General features: G+C 40.4%; 1 protein-coding gene across 4 annotated transcripts in view; it reads left to right on the forward strand.

Moving 5' to 3' along the window:
• The first annotated feature begins 2,408 nt into the window (after positions 1–2,408).
• Positions 2,409–22,849, forward strand: part of Postn (periostin) — a 31,800-nt gene continuing 11,359 nt past the window's right edge. Inside the window, exons 1-17 of one of the 4 annotated variants that reach the window (XM_006977569.4) lie at positions 2,423–2,589; positions 3,942–4,040; positions 7,410–7,474; positions 9,238–9,395; positions 11,757–11,921; positions 12,754–12,900; positions 13,391–13,532; positions 14,793–15,005; positions 15,563–15,697; positions 16,552–16,700; positions 17,899–18,035; positions 18,304–18,434; positions 18,902–19,032; positions 19,123–19,225; positions 19,329–19,396; positions 19,724–19,769; positions 22,389–22,469. In XM_006977569.4, the coding sequence (XP_006977631.1) occupies positions 2,468–2,589; positions 3,942–4,040; positions 7,410–7,474; positions 9,238–9,395; positions 11,757–11,921; positions 12,754–12,900; positions 13,391–13,532; positions 14,793–15,005; positions 15,563–15,697; positions 16,552–16,700; positions 17,899–18,035; positions 18,304–18,434; positions 18,902–19,032; positions 19,123–19,225; positions 19,329–19,396; positions 19,724–19,769; positions 22,389–22,469 (2,092 nt within the window). In that variant the 5' untranslated portion in view covers positions 2,423–2,467. Of the gene's footprint in view, positions 2,590–3,941; positions 4,041–7,409; positions 7,475–9,237; positions 9,396–11,756; positions 11,922–12,753; positions 12,901–13,390; positions 13,533–14,792; positions 15,006–15,562; positions 15,698–16,551; positions 16,701–17,898; positions 18,036–18,303; positions 18,435–18,901; positions 19,033–19,122; positions 19,226–19,328; positions 19,397–19,723; positions 19,770–22,388; positions 22,470–22,849 lie in introns of all 4 variants that reach the window. The other 3 variants (XM_006977571.3, XM_006977572.3, XM_006977570.3) reach the window with 3 other exon arrangements.

Consider the following 22,849-nt stretch of genomic DNA (forward strand, 5'->3'; position numbering starts at 1 on the left):
TGGTGAGTAAGCATGGCAGTGTGATGACCTCATGGTCTCCGGAGGCTAGATAACAGAGCACTGCCTATAAAGCTGCATCCCGTGCAAGTGACAAATGGCCCAGTCTCTCAGACACACTATCTCTCTTCAGTTACATAATAAGCCATTCTTCCTCACTAATGACTTACATCTCTAGGTCAGATTTTGTATCCCTGGAAAGTCAGACATCATTTTTATGGTTTCTGTCATCTTCTCAACTGCTAGGAAAAATTGCAAGGTCCACTAGGGTCAGGGTCCTTTCATGAAGCAGAAGAGAAAGGGCCCTGTGTGGAGAGAGTTTGATGAGGACCGTGGAGGAGAATGTGCCCTTCCACGGAGATTTTCCCAGTCTTTTCCACAATGTCCCCAGACAACCATCCTTGCACTGTCAGCTGTGACTCAGTCCAGTCTTTAGCCTTGGACTTTCTCCCACTAGTTAAATACAGCATCACTTTTCTGGCCTGGCCTCAGTTTTGCTCTCTTTGTTCTCTGGATTTGCCAGTGGTTTTTGTCCTCTGGGTCTCAATTGCAAGACCCTCCCTGTGTCATTAATGATCCAAATTGTAAATATTTGTGGAGGGCTGGCATTTGTTGACTTTCATGGGAGTTTTGAAAATTTCAAACATGATGCTCTGGGTGGAAAGATTTCAGATTCCTATTGTTGGAAACTATAAAATGGACTTTAGAAAGCCTTTCTGTTATATGAAAATATGCTTTGCCTTGTGTAAGACAGTAAATGTGTACTACTTACGTACAGCACAGTAATCTCTTAAATGTTAACAAAAGCTTTCTAATAGCCAGTTGGTTTATATTAGGTATATCTTATACGTATGATATAGGTCTGTCTATTCATTGAGTAGTTTTCAACAGCCCACTGCTTGTACAATCTAAGAATAACAAAAAGCTATCTTAAAAGCAAACAAGAAAGAAAGCAGATAAAGTTAGAATCATTTCATTTAGATAAATACAAATAAAAGATTAGTATTATTTATCACACAAGTATCCTGGAAGGAACAAAGTTTAATTTTCATGATATCTTCTCTCCCAGCTCTCCAGGGATTGTTTGTACATTTTCAATCCTTTAATACCAAGATTCCAGAAGTGACAGAGGCTTCTGACTCATATTCAAACTGTGTTGTTTGGTCATGCACTTACTTAATAAATCAGCAGCCTGTCACAGAATTATTTTAATACTCAAAGGCGATTCCCACAGGAAGCTTACACCTACCTCTCCAGATAAGGAATTCTCTCTGGCCTAATGTGCTCCCCCCTTAAACTGTTCCAACCGTAAAACATAAAGAGTCCAGGCATGGTGTCCCTCTCTACCTTGCCAGTGGGAAAACAATACTGATATCCATAACAGAGGGGGAATGTCACAGCCCAGAAAACACCTCCATCTTCTCTAGAGGTGGCTTTGAAGTGCATGCATTCACAGAGACCAGTGGCAGGCATCCTTCCCAGTCTAATGTCCTCTCTGATCTTCACAGCTTCTCCAACAAAAGGATTCTCCACATCTGACACGACCTGTGTGAAGAGGTAAAATATGTGCTTTCGCTCAGCTGGGGATGCTGAAGTCCCACACCAAGAGAGTGTAGTTGTTCTTTTCAAAATCAGGAAATTCTCGGCGGCAGCCCTGTTTCTTAAAATGCATTTAATTACCACATTTCTTCTGGATTAGTAATACTTGTTTCCAGGACTCATCAGGCTATGCAGCCTGTGTGTAATGAAAAAGCAGCATTTTATTATATGCATACATAAATACATACGTGGGGGGTGGGGGATGAGTGTGGTTGGGTGTGGATGTGTATTTCAAAAGTTAGGGAAACTCTCCCAAAGCAGATCTTTGTAAATTAACCCTCTATACTCCTTAAGAACTGAAATGACCTGGCTCAGGTTTCATAGGACTGCTAGGAATGTGTGCCTCTTCCATATTAGTAGTGGAAATCATACTTCATATGTGTTGTGAATCTATCCAGGATTTGTGTGAAATCCCCTTTGTGATTTCTTTTCTGGTGAAAAAGAACCTCAGTGTTCTGTTGTAGACTGATTAAGTGTGATAAAATCACACCGTTAAAGTAACTGAGCTCAGAGACATAGGGTGGCAGAGGCAGATGGCAGAGTCTGTCCGTCCCCCCCCCCCCCCGTCCCACCCCCTCCAGCCCCCAAACTCAAATACAGCTGTTTTCATAAACAAAAACCTATACAAGCGAAAGCCAGGCATTCTATGATTGAAAACAAATAGGAGAAGTTCCGTCTGCTCAGAACCCAGTAGACTTTCACTGGCAGCCAGCCGGAGCTGTTGGTGCTTCTGGACAGCATCTGGAAGTCTCAGGTTGCTCCAGCGCCCCCTCCTACAGCCCTGCGCTCCCTCCCACCGCCCAGAGCTATATAAATTCAGCTCTTCAGAGCACAGGCCAGTTCTCTTCCTGGGTGGAGATCAGGGCTGAGGATGGTTCCTCTCCTGTCCTTACTGGCTCTGCTGCTGCTGCTGTGCGATCTTAACCCTGCCAACGCCAACAATTACTATGACAAGGTCCTGGCTCACAGCCGCATCAGGGGTCGGGATCAGGGGTGAGTCCTTGGCTGGTTTTATTTTACTTTTTCCACTTAGCTTGTTCCAGAAATATGTATGAAGTTCCTTATAAGTGCACCTCAGGGTAGTTGTTGGGTTTTTGTTGCTGTTTTACTTACTGCAAGTTGACAGAAAAACAAAAAAATAAGTATTCTGTAAATATATATCTGTGTATGTATATATCTATCTGTGGTTACTATGATATATATGTCTTAAATGCATGACTCGATATCAACATAATTATTATTACTTTATGTGGATTATTAATTTTAATGTAATTAACAAAATACAATAGGGTAATCCTTTATAATTCAGTTTGCCTGAGTTTTTAACTTCCTTCCAAACCTGCAGAATACAGCTTTCAAAATCAAAGAATCTGCTGTTAGATGGTATCATGTTACAGGCTTTGAAATGCCTCATGGGATCTCAGGGAAAATTTTTTTTTATTTATATATGAAAATTAAACTCCGGTCTGAATAACTGGTCCTCTGAATTCTTTGAAGTATTTTTATCTTTTAGGATAAATGTAGGATTTTAAAAAGTTATTAGAAACAACTTAGTAACTTGAGCAAACATCTGTACTTTTTACATGTGGCTCTTGGCATCTTTCCAAAGCGTTGGAGGGTCCTCTTCATTCTCAGAGCATTCTTCCCCAGAGTGGAACAGAATTCCCATCCCTTTCTGAGAAAGTAAACTTGAAATTGCAGTCGAGGACACATTTATTTGTCCTAGTAAAAGAAACAAGTTTCCTTTAAGTGAAGGCATTGTTTAATAGTTACTTTTAACACTAATCTGCTTCCCCAAGTATGGAGGGAACCACAGAGCAGAGTGGGTAATAAGATGGGAGTCCTTTGCCGTTAGTCTCCCACTGTTCAGGGGAATCCTGAAGTCTCCCATTTGGTGAGCACATGCTTAGTTTTAAAACAAGTGGAGGCTAGGGGCTTACTATTAACAGCAGTGTGTGCATTAAATCCACTCTGCTAAATCTAATTCTGTTTGAATAGTCCTATCAGGTTAACTTTTTGAAATACTGGGATTAGTCGCAAATATACAAAGTGTCTTCCCTCCTTTAACCCCTCCCTTCCCCTTCATCCTCCTTCCTTCTCTCCCCACTCCTCTCCCCTCTTCCCCCTCCCTTCCTCTTCTCCTCCCTAACTCCCTATCTCCCTTAGTCTTCTGCTTTTCCAGGAACTCAGTGGGACTGGATCAGAAGTTAGATTTGCACAAAGTTAAAATCCCACCTTGGAATGTCAAGTCTGCACCCTAACCTCTCTTTTCAGCCACCTGACCTGAAACAGCAGAGATGCTCGCCATATGGATTAACCCTTTCCGCCTTTCCTTTCCTTTCCAGCCCAAACGTCTGTGCCCTCCAGCAGATTCTGGGCACCAAAAAGAAATACTTCAGCTCGTGTAAGAACTGGTACCAAGGTGCTATCTGTGGAAAGAAAACGTGAGTCACACCCTTTTCTTCATTGACAGTCTCATGACCCACAGAGATATATGTCACTGGCCTCTTGGGTACATGGCCCAGTCTGAAAATTCTGTCCAAACTCGTGAGTTTTTAGAGAGAGGCTCCTCCACACAGGCAGAGAAACCCCCTCTTGTCTCCACAGTCACAAGGGAGGCTTTCTCTCTGAGCTATCAGCTGGAGGGGGCCAAAGCCAGCCATGACGGTGTGATATGGTCTGCATCAGTGTGAACAAACATGGTTTCTACTCCTTTTACATTCTTTGTTGTTTGGTCTTCCTTTGTCCTGAGAAAGTCAGTTAAACTCTAAGAAGAGCAAGTCTTCATTTGCCCTTCTTACATCTACACAGACACACAGACACACACACACACACACACACACACAGAGAGAGAGAGAGAGAGAGAGAGAGAGATTAAGGACAACAAATCGATCTGAAATGTAAGGATCAAAAGCCCAAATTAATGTTTCTCCAGTCATTTAGAAGTTACAGGAAAGATTCCACGTCACCCCTGAGTTTTCACTGAAGCATAAATTGCATTTTCCATTTCTTCTTAACCCTTGATGCCTTTTACAAACTGCCTGATCCCCAGGGACCATGGAGGTGACAGCAGAAGCCTGTCACTCTGTCAAATATTCCAATGGCTAAAAGGATGATTTCTTCTAGCTTAGTGATACAACCATGGCTTGGTTGTGTCTTTGACTGATCAACCTAAAGCTGCTAAACATTATTGTCTTTGTATTAGACAAGCTTACAGGTTTATTTTACCATGACTATTGGTAGGAAAAAATAAAACCCTGGATCTATGAAGGGTAAGAATCACTTGTGCCAATTCATCATTTTACAAGGAGGGAGCTGTATCAAAGGTAGGGTAGCTTAGTAAATAAAAAAAAAAGGGGGGAGGTCCATGTCTTTCCTGGTGAGGAGGACGATGGGAAGGGCTCTTCACTGCCATCCATCTAAACTGCGTCCCCTAAGGGGTAGCCTTGATGACTAAAGGATCTGAAGATCTGCTTGTACACCATGATGAACTTCAGGTACCCTCCAAAGAGTGGAAATACTGGTTGAAAACTTATTTCAGCCAGGCATAGTGGCTCATGCCTATAATCTCATCACCCAGAAGGATGAATGAAGCAGGAAGATTACCCCAAATTCTAGCATAGTTTGAGCTCCAAAGTGAGACACTCTCAAAACCATAAATAAATAAATAAATAAATAAATAAATAAATAAATAAATAAATAAATAAACAAACAAACAAATAGCTTATTGCTATCCTTGTGCTACTGGTACAAACACTCAACACAGAACTATTTAACCTGGGGAAGTCAGTGCTCTTCCCATGCTGAGTGTACAGGGAAAATGTTGTTAATGTTCTTCCTGGAAATGAAGGGAGTCTTATTTCCACTATGTAATTGTATTAGAGATGCCAAAGTTGTCACACAACAGAAGACTCTTGTTTTCCATTAAACAAAAGTCCTGCTTGTAGCCAGACTTTTTACCAAAACTGTAACAATGTCCCCTTAGCAAATTATCCTCCAACAGCTTCCGTTTCAAATCACATTTGCATCTCCTCACTGAAATAAATGCAAATGCTGAGCTCAAATAACCAAAGAAACCAGTACTACTGATAGGGAGGAAGCCTGGCCTGCCCTCCCCTCCCTCCCGCTCAAGTTGCCAGTGCCTTCTGGGTAATGTCAGTTTTCAACTTGGCTTCTGGTTCAACAGCTACTTTGGGAATTTACTGGAAGGAAACAGGCCAGGTCTCAAGAAAAGCACAAGTATCCCTGGGCCTTAAAGTTAAGGTATTGTCTTGAATAATGTAGAACCCCTTTCACAAAGCATTCTGCAGGCTCCCTCTATGATGCCAGTGATGTTTTCAGCTGGCTTCCGATGACATTTTTGTTACTACTCAGATAGTGAAGATACATTCTCCATGTTCCAAGCTGTGCAGAGCAAGGATTGTGCCTTCTTCTTGCTTTATTCAACTTCTTGGCCATACAGGAAAATGGATTTTTGTGTAGAATACATGCTCTCTGAGAACAAAACACTTCAGTTGTATTTGAAGGACTAACTCAGTTAAACACATTGTCCACTTATCAGTTGTGATCACAGACCACTGTTCTGTAAACTCACCCCCTCTGCTGCATGCCTTTTCCACTTTAGAGTTGAGCCTCAGGTTATAGTAGTGTGTGTGATAGACATTTGTCTTGTAATGACAATGTCCTGTTCTCATTACTATTTATCTTCTAGCCTCTAGATTAACTATAGCTAGACAGACCTCATTTTGCTGTTTATAATGTACATAAATCAAATTCATGAGGACATTTATTTAATTGCTATATTGTCTATTTATTTCTGTGGAGATCTGTGTAAGTAAAATTGTCACCAAGGGGAAAATTAAGATTTGCGTTGGGGTCAAATGTTCCCTTGTTTCAGGTGTAGCCAACTCTTGAAACTACAGAGAAAGTTAAACTAAAAAAGGAAAATTTAAGCTTGTATAGCACAGTTAAATTAATAATGATAACAATAAATGAATTAATGAATAATAACTACTACTGACAATTTAAAACAAAAGTAACTGTGTCTTAGTTAGAAAGGCAGTTCACTTGGTTGGCTGCTTGCCTTGAATGCACAAAGCCCTGGATTTGATCCCCAATACTGCATAAAACTGCCGTGATAGGATGAACACAAGAGGATCAGTTTAGAGACATCCTCAACTTCAGAGGCAGTTCAAAGCCAACCTGGGTGCCTGAGATATTATATCATGGGGGGGGGATGAAATGATAAGACAAGAGAGGGTAAAAATGAGCAAAAATTGATCAAAGTATGTCATGTATGTGTATAAAAACATCAAAGAAATCTTTTATTGTGTATAATTAATTCGTGCTAAGAATTGTACATGAGATAGAATTTTATAAATTAGAAGAGGTCAATGTATTTCTATTGTTTCAAGGTAGCATATCTTAATGAGTATTTTTTTGCTACTTTTTTTGCTACAAAATTATTCTAAAAACACTCTTTTGAGATTTACAACTATTTGTATTTTGGTATTATCACTACTCTTCCCTTGTTAAACTATTGAGCAGACTGAATTCTGATATATCAAGTAACTTGTTTAAGGACATCTGTCTACTGCACAGTGAACCTGCTTAAAAAACTCTTCAGGATCAAGACCCAGGAACCTTTCCAGACTTACATAATTATCTGGTATCTGAAGGGCAGAAACAACAGCTGGCTTCTACAATCTTAGCAAATCATGGGAATGAGTGATATGTTCCATTAAGTTGATGTAGAGGTGCATCTTTTGCGGCTCTCTGTTTTAATACTGAGATTTTTTTTCCCCTCTGTGTAGCACTGTGATATATGAATGCTGTCCTGGCTATATGAGAATGGAAGGGATGAAAGGCTGTCCAGCAGGTAAAATCTACATTTTAGATTTTCCGATTTTTAGGGACTAAATGGGGAGCACTTCCTTTGTGAGGAATGAGTTAGACAGCTTGTGGGGAAACCAACAGTGTGTGTGTGCGTGTGTAGGTGTACAGGTGTGTGCGTGAGCATACTTAGCACAATGACAAGCAACTTCTCCAGGTTTCTGTGTTAATCACATGCTTGCCCTAATTCTGAAATAGTAGACCTCCCTTCTCATGCACTGGAAGCTAAACGAGAAGCCTAATTGGAAGTAGCTCAGTTCACCCCCTGCCAAAGTCCCCATCTTTGAACTTGGCTAGAAGCATGGCACTTACTTTAAGAAGGCAACATCTATAGCTGACCAGCTCTGTGCTTGTAATGGTCCTTGTTTTGAAATGTGCTCACTTTGAAATGTGGTTGCCCATAATTCTGCCAACAAAAAAAGGAATTGTTTTTTTATTTCCTCTGGATGTGCAATACCAATCATCACCTTTCCCCAGGCTCCCATTCCTCAATACAGAGCTCTCTTCCTGGGGCACAGGTCCTCCTGGCCTCCAATCAAGTGCTCCAGAGCACTGATTCTCATGGTCACCAACCCATAGTCAGTCCTTGGCATAATACTGTGTTCAGAATGAGGTGCTAGGCTGGAGTCTCCAAAGCACTCAGTTCTGAGCAGCTGAGAGACTGTCAGGAACCTCACTTGCTGAGACTCTGGGTTTCGTTAATGCTGTTGGTGACAATGTCATGTGACTAACTCAAATCACATCTGTAAGCAATTATGTTACAGGTTTTCTCACATGGAAACTGTTGAGCCGGGTTTGGTGTAGGATGTGTTTTGCTCAGTCTAGGCATGAAACCCTGTTAAATGGAACTCTTTTCACTTTTACCCAATTTTGTCATATTGAGAGTTCTTTTGCAGAATTTATGATTTAATTTAATAATTGTCTTGGGGAATTCACTAAAGTAGTTATTTACTTCATGGCTATGTCCAAATGACACCAATTTTCAAATCAACAGGGTCAAAAAAACAAGTAGTCTGCAGAAGGCCAGACATACCTTTTCAGGTTGACATTCAGACTAAGAAAACCTTCTGAAAGTATTAGATATGTTTTCCTTAAATTAAAATGGAAATAACTGAATCCATACATTGCTTTAGGGACCAATAATCCCAAAAATTATAGATGTAAACATAATACACTGCTTAGGGACTCAGCCCCGCGTTGCAGCACATGTTATCCTTGCTAGTTTCAATTGAGCAGCAAGGAGCAGCTTGTCTTCAGATAAAATAATCGGATATATTTTCTGGAAATCCTGACTGAACTGTTATTGATGCCACAGGATTTACTAAATGTTACTTCAGTTTGATATTTTAAACCTCACTTTCTTAACACCAAGAATATAAGAAATAATAGCTTGATTGGTACTTTATTTTTTTTTTTTTTTTTTTGGTTTTTCGAGACAGGGTTTCTCTGTGTAGCTTTGCGCCTTTCCTGGGACTCACTTGGTAGCCCAGGCTGGCCTCGAACTCACAGAGATCCGCCTGGCTCTGCCTCCCGAGTGCTGGGATTAAAGGCGTGCGCCACCACCGCCCGGCGGTACTTTATTATATAATGCTCAAAATGCAACTTTTGTGTAAAGTAGGTGATTCATGGGATGTTATTGCTTAAATCGATTAGTGTGATATCTTGGGGAATAGTGAAAACTTTGAATGATTGTAAAGAATATTCCGGAAATCAAGTACTAATCGTTTGCTCATTTCTTGACTATTTCAGTGATGCCTATTGACCATGTTTATGGCACGCTGGGCATTGTGGGAGCCACTACCACTCAGCACTACTCCGATGTCTCAAAACTGAGAGAAGAGATTGAAGGAAAGGGATCGTACACCTACTTTGCACCGAGTAACGAGGCTTGGGAGAACCTGGATTCGGTAATTAATCCTTTCATTATCTGAAACATTCACTGTGGGATGCTGCCATTTTCATTTTAACTGGTTAACTTACGTATAACCTAAGAACATGTTAAATCTTTCTGTCATACACATGTGAGAATATACAGAAAACAAGCTTTTGGGACTATGGTATACGTTCACAGTTCTGTAGTGGAACTCCCCAGGAGACAATCCTTTTAAAGGGGCACAAAAGGAGCTGAAAGAGTGCTTATTATTATTACATTTTATTTCTCTCCTCTTACTTTCTTGGTTGTGGGAAATACATGCAATTTCAGATAACATATCTATTAGAAAGGTAAGTTAAAATCCTAGCTATATTTAAAATCTATTATAAGCTATCTTACATTACATAGCTGTATTTTATTATAGTTTATAAATAGTAAAGCTATAGTTGAGTGAAAAGCTATATAAATAGTTTGCACATGTTTATGTATGTATAACTACGTGCCATATAGACAGCTATTCCAAGACTATCAGGTTAGTAAATATGTATGGATATTTAAACCAAGTGTTATAAACAATATTCGAACTTGAAAACAGACTAAGTCATGACAGATTAATCCATAAAATATTCCTCAATTTTCAATTTTATACAACTAGTAGAGAACCAGGTTCCTACTTCCCACTCCTGTGGAGGTGAACTGAAATTTCTACAGGGACCCCATGCAGCTTCGGACAGAGCATCTTTTGGCTCTGCTATGTTAATGTTGAGTCGTGGGCTCTTGTCTTTCACACCTCAGCCTTCTCCTGCTCCTTCAGATCACACCTGGGCATCCTCTTCCAGGTAGAAAAAGTTGGAGATCTTCTCTGGAAACAACACCTTAGTGACATTGCCTCTCACTCTAGTGTGTGCAGCCATGAAATCCGTGGGGTTTGTATTGATTTCCCTTGGAACTCCAGGGATTCTATCTCCACATTAATATTTCTTCTCCAAATATAATGTGGCTACATAAATAAAGGATACAGAAAATGTAAGCCATTTCTTATCTCCATAAATAATTGCTTTTCTCTAACCCTCTCCCCCATAATAGGCAGAATCAGTGTCCACATTCAGATTTAAAAACTGTAAGTGACCCTGGCACCCCCATCTCAATTCCTTAAACATTAGCTAATCAGCATACTATCATGGATATCTATGGTAGTTCTTTTCTCCCTGTGCTCTCGTTTCTGAATCTTACCCTGTGCTTGGCTTTCCAACAGCCAAGCCTGATCACGGAGTCCCGGCCCCTCACGCCCTTCAGTTTTATTGCTGGTTTATTTTACTCCTTACTCAGTTTTCATAGCATTGTGCCTTTCAGAACATGTTTTTGAACACTACCTGAGGAATATAAACTATGCCATAATGGAGTGGTTGTGAGTGGCTTGCCCAACAGTTACTCTGCCGACATGCAGAATGCTGTCACACTGTCCTCACCCACATCAGTCTTTCCTGCTTCTGCACACGTGCCTCCAAACCACTGCGATAAAACAGCTGCATCCATCATTGGACCCCTTAAAGCCTGTTGTCCTTCTGTCCTCTCCATCTCTGTCCATTATCTGCTGTGACAAGTACCAGGAAGTTCTCTTTTTCATCACTCCACGGTAGCATTAGTACAACGAGATGTGAGGCACAGCATTGGGAAGGTACAGGATGATGGATGCTGAGACTGTGTAGGAACAAGTATAAAATCCTAGCTAAATCTCAAGTGATAGCCAAGGGTGGTGGTACAGGCCTGTCACTGATTCTAGCATTCGGGAAGCTCACTCAGGAGCGTTGCCGTGAGTTTGAGGCTAAGCTGGGCTGATGATGAGTCACTGTCTCCCAAAGACAAGCATGAATAACACAAAATCCCTCAAGTGTTGTATGAAAACGAAATAGCATGTTGAGTAGCTGACATCACAACCTACTTGTTGTATTGTAAGTGTCTGATGATGTCACGTTCCTGGACATTAACCTATACAAAGATTGTCTCTTCATCAATATATTTTTTTAAAATTTTGTTCCTGAAAGCATACAACCCTCCACTGACTATGTTAAATTCCCAAATTCCTCAATCAGTTGGAGTAATATAATTCTGTTATGCATGTCGATTTTGTACAATGAATTGACAATTTAATAAGGCCACAAAAGAATAGAAACGGGGCTTGAAAAATGACTCAATGGCTAAGAATGCTGCAGAAGACCCAAGTGTGGTTCCCAGCATCCACATCGGGCCAGTCACAACCACCCGTAACTCAAGTCCAAACACATTCAGGCACTCTCACACACATGGAACACACAAATAATCATGTTTAAATGGGTGGGGGAGAGGACTTCAATAGCAAATCAAAACCAATGAACTTTTATTGAATTCTTCCTAGGACATTCGCAGAGGACTAGAGAACAATGTCAATGTCGAGTTACTGAATGCTTTACATAGCCATATGGTTAATAAGAGAATGTTAACCAAGGACCTGAAGCATGGCATGGTGATTCCTTCAATGTACAACAATCTGGGGCTTTTTATTAACCACTATCCCAATGGGGTAAGTTTCATTTATAAACTTTACATTTCCAAGTCATATTTCCCTGAATTTTGTTTCCTTGTTCGGATGTTCACAGAAATGATAAAAATGTTTGTCAGTGTAACGCCAATGCTTGTTTTATGATTTAAAACAAACTTGCCCTTGCAAAATTTCAATCCAATTGGTTCCTCCTAACGACTGCATGATTGGCAGTTAGGAGTCACTGTGTATTAAAGGGTTTCTTACAAATAGTGAAATGCACACTAAAGAGTGTGGTGACTGCCCTGTGGTCACTCTCTGGGCACTATGCTGACTATGGTAAACTGACAATAGGATCTAAGGGTTTTTTTTTTCCAACATTCAAATTTCCAGAAGAGAAAAAAAATTCCAGTGATGAGGCAATACTATTTATTATTCAGTAGACTTCATGACAGGCAATGGTGATTTTCATCCCTCCCTCAGAATTCATGTCAGGGCTAATCAGAATTCTTTACACAATTCTTTGACCAATATTAGAAACAGTTTATAACTATTAATATTAAAGGATAAAAATAAAATCAGTAACTCAAATGAAGGAGATTCTTTGTCTTGGATCTCCAGAGATGCTCCTGGTTGACTGGGGTTCTAAAGGGTTCTCCTTTCTCTTTGACAATACTCTGGTCTCCATCCACAGATAGCATCGGCACTCTGTGTGTAGGCCTGTGGGCACTTTATGCTACACCTACTAGGTCCCCAACATCAGCACTCAGCAGGCTCTTCCCATCATACCTACTAGTACAATGGGAATGTGGAAATCGCCATACTGTCCTAGCAATTAGCGCTGGCTCTGATGATTTTCTCCTAATGATTGCAGGTTGTCACTGTGAACTGTGCCCGAGTCATCCACGGGAACCAGATTGCCACAAATGGTGTTGTCCACGTCATTGATCGAGTCCTGACACAAATAGGTACCTCCATCCAAGACTTCCTCGAAGCAGAAGACGACCTGTCATCATTCAGAGTAAGAACCAGGGCAGATTCCCCCGAGTCTCTGACAACCTTCCTTCCCTGGCCAGATCTGCAGAATGCGAAAGTGCTATTCAACAAATCTGGCAAACTGCAATAATACATTCCATCAAATAACCATTTCCACTTCACAAAGGAGATGCCACCCCGTATAAAGTAATAATACATATTTGGACATGGTGATAAAGGAAGGCTGGGTATGTGACGACAGTGTATTTGGTGTCTTTAGAACGTGTCAGTTCAGTGGCTGTACATGTTGCTGGATTTGCTGTAGTCGGAAAAACACTGGCAGACTTTCCTTTCTAGCCAACAGGTTGAGAAAAACTGGGAAAGACTTCATTGGTTGGGCCAAAAAGTAATAAATCAACAGTCTAATGTGAGCAAATGTCTCCGGTGAAGCTCCCTCCCGATATCCTAGGCCAAGTGTGTGACAAGTTTCCTTAGGCTTCCCGATGCAGATCCTCTGAACGCCGTTTGTGTTTCAGGCTGCTGCCATCACCTCCGACCTATTGGAGTCCCTTGGAAGAGATGGTCACTTCACACTCTTTGCTCCCACCAATGAAGCGTTTGAGAAACTCCCACGGGGAGTCCTAGAAAGGATCATGGGAGACAAAGTGGCTTCTGAAGGTAGGAAAAAAAAAATGTCTTCCTCTCCCAGAGACCTAGGAGGAAGGCAAAGAAACAAGACCAGTTACTGCCAAAATGGTAGTTGTGAAAGAAAAGACCAGAAGTATTTAATGTGAGGTGCTCTAGAAAACATCATTTAAAAGATTTAAAGAACAACCAAGTATTATTCTCAGTAGAAACAGCTGCAAGGTTGTAGCCTGTGGTGTTGTTTCCAAGCAAATAAGCTCTAGAGGCTGTGAAAGGTTAATAAAAGGCTGGAGAGACGGCTCAGCAGTTAAGAGCACTGACTGCTCTTGAGGAGAACCTGCAGTCGACTCCCACTACCCACACGAATCCAGAAGAAATGACTCCCTCTTCTGGCCTTAGGCACCAGGCATGCATGCGGTACATGAATATACATGCAGGCAAGCACTCACACTAATACAACAAAATAAATAATCTTTTTTAAAATTAAAAAGAAAGATTAATCAAGTGTGGGAGAGTAATATTAGGTTTGATTTTAATATGGAATGCATATTATATAATACTTTCAACTCTAAATGTATGCTACAAGGTATAACTGAACAGAGAAAGTTATATGGTTCTCCTTGGCTACCACACATTGACTCATAAATGAATTTGGGTCCTTTCCAGCCTCCCTTTCAACAGCCGAATAGGTTTTGCATTGTGATAACAAATTTTATATACTCAATCTCCAAATATGTTTATCCAAATAAAGCTGACAAACTTTGAGGATGTAACAGAGTCAAGGGGCAGATCCCTCTAGATGTATTTTTTAGATGGCTAAGTATCTGTATTTTCTAGGTGTTGTCTTGAGGGAATGGCTTACCTTGCCCTTAGGTTTTAGAACTAGTTTGCAAATCATGAATGGTCTTTTGGAAGTGGCTAATGCAGCATTCTGTTTGAATGTTTTAGAATAGGCTTGGCTAACAAATAACTTCATAAAACCAGGTAAAAGATCTGGTCTCTTTTTTTTTTTTTTTTCCTGCTGCTGCAAAAATAATTTTGGAAGCTCATATTCTCTCTCCCTCCTTTCTAATCAGCTAATCTGTTTGTTTTGCTGATTGAAACATCGTAAAGCGATGATTTAAAACACCCACCTTCCTAGAACATGTATAGTTAAGATTTTAATATCTCAAGTCTTACATTTCTGTCATATTTCCTTGGTGAATTTAGTTCCATGATGAAATGCATAATGTAAGGGTCAAATGTTATTTCCCTTGACCAGAAGCTGACTCCCTTCCCCTCTTCTCTCCCCAGCTCTCTTGAAGTACCACATCCTAAATACCCTCCAGTGTTCTGAGGCTATTACAGGAGGAGCCGTGTTCGAGACCATGGAAGGAAACACGATTGAGATTGGGTGCGAAGGGGACAGCATCTCCATTAACGGAATTAAGATGGTGAACAAGAAAGACATTGTGACTAAGAATGGTGTCATCCACCTGATTGACGAAGTCCTCATCCCTGATTCTGGTGAGCAGGGCCCCATTCCCACCGCTTGACTTGCCAGTTGAGGCATTTGGAGAGTAAGCCCATGAAGACCTAATGAGCAGTCTGAAAGAGCACCAACAGCAAACTGGCTGTGTGCTTGCCGAATGCTGACGCCAAGGCCTGTGCAGCCATGGGCAGCCCGTGCAGAACCTTGGCCCGGTACCTAGTCTTTATACAAGGTTTCCGCACTGCTAGTGTGTTCCTTGGCAACCAAGAGAGAGAGTGATGGTAGACTTTGGGTAAAAGAAAGAGGATGTCACCCACAGTGCAAAGAGAGCTGAAAGGTGAGTAATAGAGGGCTAAAGAAAACTACACTAGGAAGACAGAGAGAAATCCCTTCGAAAATTATTTGTGCGGATCAAGCCCCTCCCATGGAAACTCGAACCTTCATACTAAGGCAGGGTAGGACATTTGACTAGATTGACGCTCAAGTAAATAGCTTACAAGGGTAGAGAAGAGCCAGGCACTGACTTACGAACGCCGGGATGAGGATCATAACAATGACGACATTGTTGAGATGGCAATGGTTTATCTTACAGCCAAACAAGTCATTGAGCTGGCTGGGAAACAGCAAACCACTTTCACGGACCTGGTGGCCCAGTTGGGCTTGGCGTCCTCGCTGAAGCCAGATGGGGAGTACACTTTGTTAGCACCTGTGAACAACGCGTTCTCTGGTATGTGCCGGGTTCTGTTCCTGCTTCCTCCCTGGGGTACCGTCTTTCGTCACAGGGTTTGTACTCAGGAAGAAAGAACAGATATTTTAGAAAATGTTGGTTAGATTTTGCAGTCTGGAAGACACAGGTGTCAAGTTATAAGTGCATAAAAACCAGAGACGATTACTTCCGGATCATGATGGGAAGTGTGTTTTTCATGCAGTTATTGCTAGCCACTGACAATATTTAGAACACATGCTGAGATCTGTTCTAAAGACTTATTTCACGGGGAAATATATAAATTGTGAGAAAAAGTTTGGTGAACAGAAATCAAACATTAATGTTTTTAAAATACCAAGTTGTAATATAAGAAATTATTGATTAGAGATATTAGAGTTTCTAGAAATACTGTATCTCCCTTAGATTAATAATGTACCTATGCTCTGGCACTAAGCCACATTTTGGAGTCTGTGTGTTTTGATCCCATGACCAGCAATAAGCATGAACTTATAAATGACTCATCAACAGTCACTCATGTGACTAATAAACACCTACTTGTCAGGGAAAAAAAGAAAAAACAAAACAAACAAGCAAAAACTTTGGCTACTATAAAGATTTAGATTTTGTCAATGACCATCATGGAAGTAAATAGTCCCTATGTAGATGGAGCCATTGTTTGCCCAATAAGAACTTCCCGGAGATCGTTTGGGGTGATAGGTCAGTTTGTACTGGCAGACGGCCCCACTAGCATTGGGTACGCAGCTGTGAATGAGGAGTGCGCATGAACAGCATTAGAGACTGCCCACTCTCCGGTTTCTCTTCCAGCCATGTTATCCATACACAATAAAGTTTCCTCCTAATGAATTTATTCACAGATGACACTCTGAGCATGGATCAGCGCCTCCTTAAGCTAATTCTACAAAATCACATATTGAAAGTTAAGGTCGGCCTTAGTGACCTCTACAATGGACAGATACTGGAGACCATTGGAGGCAAACAACTCCGAGTCTTCGTGTATCGCACGGTAAGTGGGTTGGGCCAGGATCGAACGTGTATCTACACTGGCCTGAATGTCACATGGCATGGGCTGGTCAAAGAGCCGTATGAATGTTCCTCAGACTTTTATAAATGTGATCATAAAATTTAATGTTCATATGATCAGAGATGAGGACAGCTCAGAGAAAGATGGTTAGGAGAGCATACCAATGTGCTGTGTATGACAGCTGATTAGCCTTTGTTTCAGTTAACAAGTACCTATGTTCTGAAATACTCATCTAAATTCTCAAAGATTCCTGATAAGGCATTTGCCTTGTAGAATACTTTGTAGTTTGTAAGACAGATTTCATGTTGAGTCAAAGGTGTAGTGTATTCCCTATTGTGGTATCTCCATTCAATAACAGAATTTCTTTTGAATGATTTTCAAGATGAATTTGTAAAAGGACCATCCGGATTTCTGGATCCTATTAAATGAATTGAAAGTACTATATCCTGCAGCGAATTTCCTGGAAACATTGACTGTCAGAATTACAGTGTAGCCAAAAGGCTTCCTGGGTAGGGAAGCATTACCTAGAGACCGAAGTGGCCCATGGTGGCCCTTCACTAAGGTTTCATGATGGCAAGGCACACATTTTAAATAACTCAGTAAATTAACTTCCCAATTATACATGTACATATATTAAATTGCACATATACACACATTGAAGCATACATATGCATACAGTAAATTATACATATATGCACATTAAATTATAGTTCTGCATACATTAAATTATACATGCACATATATTAAATTAAGCACATACATTTATTAATTTTTTTAAAAAGCTGGAAATAAATTAAGAACTAGACACATAACTGATTGGTCTGACTGTCAAGAAAATGTAAATGTGAGGATTACAAGAAGCACTGCATTTTGGAATATTTATAGCTAATATGAACACAAAGAGTGTGCAGAGCAGCTAACCACAAAACAGGATGACAGAAAGAAAACAGGAGTAGAATTGTGTGCAAAGTCTTCAGCCTGCGGACAGAGTGCACAGGCCTGATGCATAAGGTGGCTTGGCTTGTGGTAGGACTGGATGAGAAGTGCACAGTAAAGTCCCAAGACATCACACACAAGAGAGAACCTGTTTTCTCTGGCCTCGTCATCCGCTGACCTTTTGGAAGGGCTAGCTCAGATCAAGCACACAAAAAGGCATCCTGGGTCTTTCTTCCCCCACTAGGCCATCTGCATTGAGAACTCATGCATGGTGAGAGGAAGCAAGCAGGGGAGGAATGGCGCCATTCACATATTCCGAGAGATCATCCAGCCAGCAGAGAAATCCCTGCATGAAAAACTGAGGCAGGATAAGCGATTTAGGTAAGTCTACCGGCTGCCGCTGCACAAAAGAATGAGCCGTATTGATGCCATCCTGAGAAGCCTCCAGCTTATAGCATTGCTAACCCCAATCACTTCCCCCGTTAGAAATCTTACTTTACAGGGAGATTACATTTAAACACATGAAAATGTGTAAGGTGGTCTCCCAGTTTCCACAACACGTGGATTCCACCCTGCTCTGTACAGTGTGGTTGAGTGAATCTACATTTAACACGCAGAAAATTCAATGCCTGTTGTTCTCTGTGCTCAGCATCTTCCTCAGCCTCCTGGAAGCTGCAGATTTGAAAGATCTCCTATCACAGCCCGGAGACTGGACACTGTTTGCACCGACCAACGAGGCCTTCAAGGGGATGACAAATGAAGAAAGAGAGATTCTTATTGGTGAGTAATGGCAAGTGGCAGACATTGACACCTCAAATTAAGAACCTCGGCGTTCTCCAGCTTTTCTACCCGTATTTAAGAAAAGAAAAGAAAGCCCCTCTCCTACACCCCTGGTTCACTTAACCACCTTTGGTTTCCTTTAACCTGCTTGGGATATGAGGAGAGTCATTCATTAATGTTTATTCATAAACTGCTTACTGTCATAACATAATTTATTGAAAGACACACAATTGTCTGGTATAAAACTGGTATGGAACTGTCATGATTTCAAGACTAATTGGTATAGTTTGAGTTGATTGAAATGACTGATGTTTTGATAAAGCTTTGGCATCAGCTTGAGAAAACTTTGACATTGTGGGAAGACAGAGAACTGGAAAAACAAAACAAAAATGTTTCATTCCTCAGTCTTGTATAGAAATGTCAGAAAAGCAATGTATTATTAAATAAACATCTGTCTTTTCCTGCAGGAAATAAAAATGCTCTCCAAAACATCATTCTTTATCACCTGACACCAGGGGTTTATATTGGAAAGGGCTTTGAACCTGGAGTCACTAACATCCTGAAGACCACACAGGGAAGCAAAATCTACGTGAAAGGAGTAAGTTACCACGAAGGGTTTATAAAGTGCTTATCATTATTAAGTGGTTTCCATATAGTTTCTCCTTAACATCACCCTCTATTTTGAAAGGTGAATGAGACGCTTCTGGTGAATGAGTTGAAGTCCAAAGAATCTGACATCATGACAACAAACGGTGTCATTCACGTCGTGGACAAACTCCTCTATCCAGCAGGTCTGTACTGATTGAATTTATTGATGGACTAGGGCTGCTCCATGTAGACTTAGTTTTTATCACCCATTTTCTTACCATATCCATTGAATATTTATCTCCACAGACATTCCTGTTGGAAATGATCAGCTCTTGGAAATACTGAACAAACTGATAAAATACATCCAAATCAAGGTACAGAATGCTGTTGGGTTTTATTTCTATTATGTTGAGCAGGTGTTGTAGGGTTAATATAAAAAAACTAGAAATTAGTACAGTATAGTATTAGTATACCTTCAGTATAATGTAGAAAACAGGAAAAATACAGCATAACATATACTTAGAAGTGGATTAATTATTTTATAATCTTAAAATAATTAGTAACAAACCTAATGGTTTTATAGCACCTGACCAGACTTTATCTCTATTGAGTCACCATAGCTGTTCTTATTTTAGCTAGAATTACAGTGTCTTTGGTGTGCAATACATTTTATGTTACTAAACACAAACATTTATTTTTAGTTTGTTCGTGGCAGCACCTTCAAAGAAATCCCTATGACTGTCTATAGTAAGTATATGAACAGTTTGGGTTACAAATGGGGCTGATGAGCAAACAAAAAAGGAAAGCATCTCTTTGTGGATACAAAGACACTGATAATCTGGTATTTAGAATTCCAAATCCTGTGAAACTCATTGTCCTTCAAACAGGGCTTGAGATCTGGAAGAGGCCTCACAGGCTTGGTCACACCCTCCAATTCTGTAGAACCACTTCTTTTCTAATTGGAAACAGGAGTGGCGTGCACTAGAATGAGAAAAATAAATGAAAAGGGTATACAAAAGGACAGGTTGCTAGAAGACACTCCAGAGCTCTCTGGGGATGCTAATGAGTGGGCACAAGGATAGCATCGCAAAGGACTGTCAATCATCCTGCCCTGGGCCTAAGCTATGCGTGGGAAGATGTGCAGACAAGTCCTAAATCTCATGAAATGCTGGTTCAAAAACAACCACATCCCAAACTGGACAAAGGAACCCCAAGCCTACTAAGTGATTGTTTTTAATCCTCTACACTACCAGATTATCAAGATCAAAGTTCAACTACTTAACAATGGCAAAAGGCATTTAGCACTCATCATAAATGCTGCTGTCAATCATCAAATAACTTTTTCATTGTGGTACCCCGTCCTCCCCTCCTCCCCCTGCCCTGCCTCCGCCTTTCTTTCACTGTAGCTTTTAAAGCTGAAGTTCTTTTCATTTTGTTTTGGCTCTTCCACCAAGCGGTCAAGTATGCTAAAACATCACTCATTGTTATTCCGACTAGAAATCTATTCTACTTTATATCACGGACATTCAGTTATCTAATTATGAACATTTTCCTTACAATTAATGCTAGACATGAAAAAGGAAGAAAGTCAATACCTGGAGCAAAACAAAATGTCTGCTTCTCCCCCTGATGTTACTTCTGCAATCCTGGGGCCAGACCCCAGAGATTGTCTCAGGGATTCCATCCCACTGAAATCATGATGATTTATCATGCTCTAAATTCCAGCCACGGAAAAACATACCTTATAACAAAGAGAGGAGTCTCCATGGCCTTCATCCCTCAGATATGTGACTTCCCATGCTATAAATCTTTACGAAAATATTGTTTTTCTTTCCTACTTTATCCATGCCAGTTCCACTATTGGCAACAGTATTTTGCTCATAATGAACCGGAATACTGTTATAGTATTACATGAATTATGTTTGTAAAATTATGTGAACCTAGTAACTTGCCCGCCCACTCAGCAGCCGTAAGTAGCTCTGGGGTTTGCATTCCTGTATGGGCTGTTGCAATAGAGGTGCAGGCCAGTTAAAGCAAGGATTCCACTACCAGGTTTATTTGTTGTCTTGTCTCTAATATTTCCTTGGTTTTGTTGGTACTTATTTTTCTTATCCCTCTAAAATACCACACATTTAAAATTTTTATCTGGGAGCACACTTTGTTGTAAGTTGTTAAACACAAAATATTTTATGTAGAGAAGAACAGAAATCAGGAAATCTTTAGACCAGTGGTTCAGATGATTTAAGCCTTCCCAAAAGCAAAACAAGCATCCATCTCAAGATCCTAACATTCCAATTGCTCAGCACTGTGCTGCACTTTTAAATGTGATTAATTATTCCACGTGAACAATAGCAACAGAGATCTCTGTGTGCTCCGGGGGAAGAGACCTGTGCCGGCAGAACCACTTGTGGAATCAAGAATTGAAAACACAGATTTGATACATCTTAGAGTATTATAATTTGAGTTTTCAAGAGATGACCTATGGTTGGAAAATAGTTCCCATAGAGGCCTAGCACACAATTCAAAGGTCCACACAGCTTAGCATGTGTGAGCAAGGGCTGAGACCAGCAGAAGCACATGCTGTGCTGCTGACTTTTTGTTACACTTGTGTTGACGTTGAAGTTGACACTAGGGTTGAAATCTTCTACCAGGGTCATCTTTCATGGCTTCTACTTAGGAATGACAAGAGGCCTGTAGCTCTAATGACCTGGCTCATCCGGGTAACACTGCACAACTAAAATCCATGGTAACCTCACTCAGGAGGTGATGTGCATTCACCTTTATGTGGAACACTACCTTAAAATTATCATAATGAGGCTAGAAATTAAATGGCAACCACATCATATTTGTTGCAGAAAGCTCATGACTTCCTGGCTGAAATTTATTCTCATCTAGACTTGTGAATTATCTTCCATATTTTCTTTTCTATACCCAATGCATGGGAGTATTCCAAGAGTCTTTGTCTTTCCATATCCATCTTTTAACTGAGAAAGAATCCGACAATGCAATTTGAGAGATTGTGAATTGCATGTAATTAATCATGTTTATTTGTCTTCTGTTGCCACGCAGCCAGTCTTTTCAAGAAGCGCAAAGGGAAGTCAGAGCATTAGTGATGCGGTTCAGTGGTAGAGTTCTAGGTAGGAGGCGTCATTCAGTTAGTGCTTCCCCCCTCTGGAACATAGTCAAGTCACTGGCCTGCAGGATTCAGCATCTGGATACGAGAAGACATTAATGTGCTGTGAATATTTTCCGTGATTGCCTGAACCTAGCACCATAGCTGATAACACCATAGAAAGACCAAAAGGGACAACTTCATTTGTTGTTTCTATGTAAACTTCGTTCATGCTCCACTTTCTATGTTTTCAGCCACTAAAATTATAACCAAACTCGTGGAACCAAAAATTAAAGTCATTCAAGGCAGTCTTCAGCCTATTACCAAAACTGAAGGTAAAAACCAATATTCTCCATGGTTCCTTCCACTCTGAAAAAAAAAAAAAGTACCATGTAATCAACTCATTTCTCTGAATATACCTACATTCTTTTTGAAACTAACATGCTAAATATTTCTTTACAAATGGCATGCTTGTGTAATTGCAGATTGTGGAGTGCAACACTTTTTAAATCAAAGTAGATGGTGCATCTCTAATATTTTCAGTACATTTGCTTGTATTTATTTTCACTTAATTGAAGTTGTGTCAACACTAGTACCCAGATAATCACATAACAAATTAATCTTAATCAGTTTTGCTGTAGATTCCTTCAGGAAACACACTTTTTGTGTGGCTTTATTTCCAACTGCCACCACACTATCTCTTTTATGCCATTAA

Source organism: Peromyscus maniculatus, chromosome 6 (assembly GCF_049852395.1).
Source record: "Peromyscus maniculatus bairdii isolate BWxNUB_F1_BW_parent chromosome 6, HU_Pman_BW_mat_3.1, whole genome shotgun sequence".
Taxonomy (NCBI): domain Eukaryota; kingdom Metazoa; phylum Chordata; class Mammalia; order Rodentia; family Cricetidae; genus Peromyscus; species Peromyscus maniculatus.